The sequence below is a fragment of the Mustela putorius genome, unplaced genomic scaffold (assembly GCF_011764305.1).
Source record: "Mustela putorius furo isolate JIRA1106 unplaced genomic scaffold, ASM1176430v1.1 tig00003987_pilon_pilon_pilon, whole genome shotgun sequence".
Taxonomy (NCBI): Eukaryota; Metazoa; Chordata; class Mammalia; order Carnivora; family Mustelidae; genus Mustela; species Mustela putorius.
Window position 1 is genome coordinate 1,359,465 of NW_025422126.1, and position 1,732 is coordinate 1,361,196.

The 1,732-nt window shown below is 38.5% G+C and overlaps 1 protein-coding gene across 1 annotated transcript; it reads right to left on the reverse strand.

The window, feature by feature from the left end:
- Positions 1-485: 485 nt before the first annotated feature.
- Positions 486-1,436, reverse strand: LOC101674102 (olfactory receptor 52A1-like). The gene has a single exon (XM_004768252.1). The coding sequence runs from the start codon at positions 1,434-1,436 to the stop codon at positions 486-488; it is 951 nt and encodes a 316-aa protein (XP_004768309.1).
- Positions 1,437-1,732: the final 296 nt, after the last annotated feature.

Consider the following 1,732-nt stretch of genomic DNA (forward strand, 5'->3'; position numbering starts at 1 on the left):
ATCTAAATTAGTTGCTTCTCACATGTGAAAATAAATCTCTTCTATTCTCTTACCATGGCCTAAATAATATTAAATTATATTTGCTCAGTTTTTTATATCATCACTATGCTGTGAGCTTTTGAAATCATGGAATATGTCTTTGTCACTGTTACACATCAAATGTTAAACTGCCTCTTGGTATTGCAGAAAGATACAATAGATGTGTGAAAAAGGAAAGATGAGAAAACAAGGAAGAATGATGGAAGGAAGGCAATAAGAGAAGATAAAAGAAGAAAGGGAGAGAGAGGTGGAAAGATGATAGGAACTTATAAATACATAATTATTTTTTCACTCAAGTTTATCTCACATTCAGAATTATTTTGTTTGAGGAATATAAATCCTTTAAAAAAGATCTTTATCAGATAAATTTTCACTAACATAAACATAGTACAAAGACTTTGCATATATTTGCATATATCTTTTTCCTGTGTCATAATATTTTTGGATCACTGTTCAGTGCCAGGCTTCAGAATACAAATCTGAGCAACACGCATGTGGATCTCTTTGGTCTTCACACCATAGATAATGGGGTTAAGGGCAGGAGGCACAAGCAGATAGATGGTAGACAAGAGGATATGAACATAGGGTGATACATGTCCAAAACGGTGGCTGAAGAAGGAAAAAAAGGCAAGGATATAAAACTCCAGGAATACAGCAATATGGGCAGTACATGTATTGAATGCTTTGAGTCTTGCCTCCTTCTGGGGAAGACGAAAAACAGCCTGAAAAATCAGAATGTAGGAGACAAAAACAAAGATCATATCAAAACCTAGAATTGCAAAGGCCACAAAGAGCCCATATGATCTATTAAGATGAACATCTTCTGCAGCCAGCTTGACGACCGCCATATGTTCACAATAGGAATGAACAATAACCACAGACTGGAAAAGTTGCAAGCGTTTAAGTAGAATGGGTAAAATTCCAACAAGCACCGTTGCCCGGATGGCCACCATCAATACCGTTCGAAATAGAAAGAGAGGTGTAAGGATGGATGTGTGCCTCAAAGGATTACAGATGGCAATGTAGCGGTCAAAGGCCATGGCCAATAGGATACCAGATTCCATGCCCTGCAAGGCATGGATGAAGAAGAGCTGAGTGAGGCAAGCATTGAAAGCCATGGAATAGGAGCCAAACCAGAATATGGCCAACATCTTAGGAGCAATGGCTACACAGAGACCTAGGTCAGTGGCTGCTAAAACTGCTAGGAAGATGTACATGGGTTGGTGAAGGCGGTGGTCTGAAGGGATGATGATTAATAAGAAGATGTTCCCCAGCAGAGCCAGCAGGCACACTCCAAGGAAGGGAAATCCGATCCAAAACTGCACATGTTCTAGTCCAGGGATCCCAATGAGGATCACTGTTTGTGGGTTCAGATATGACATGTTTGTAGATCCCATCAGGTCGATAAATCCTTTTCTAACCATTGATTCTGAGACTTATTCAGAGAAAAATCAAGAATGAAACAGAACAAGGGAAATCTTATAATTTCTTCTATAACACGAAAAACATGGATAGAAATGTGGCTTTATGACTTTGAATCTTTGGGAATCAAGTTAAGGCTGTGTCATATAGGATTATTCAATATCTTTTCCCAAAGCCAATGTGGGTATTTGTGCATGAGGAAGTTGTAGAAATGAAATTTATGATTCTAATAGCATTGATGTTGTTAGGTTCTGAAATGTCCTCAGAAGCT

Excerpts from the sequence above, each read along its gene's own strand:
- LOC101674102 (XM_004768252.1), bottom strand. The coding sequence starts at position 1,436 with ATGGGATCTACAAACATGTCATATCTGAACCCACAAACAGTGATCCTC.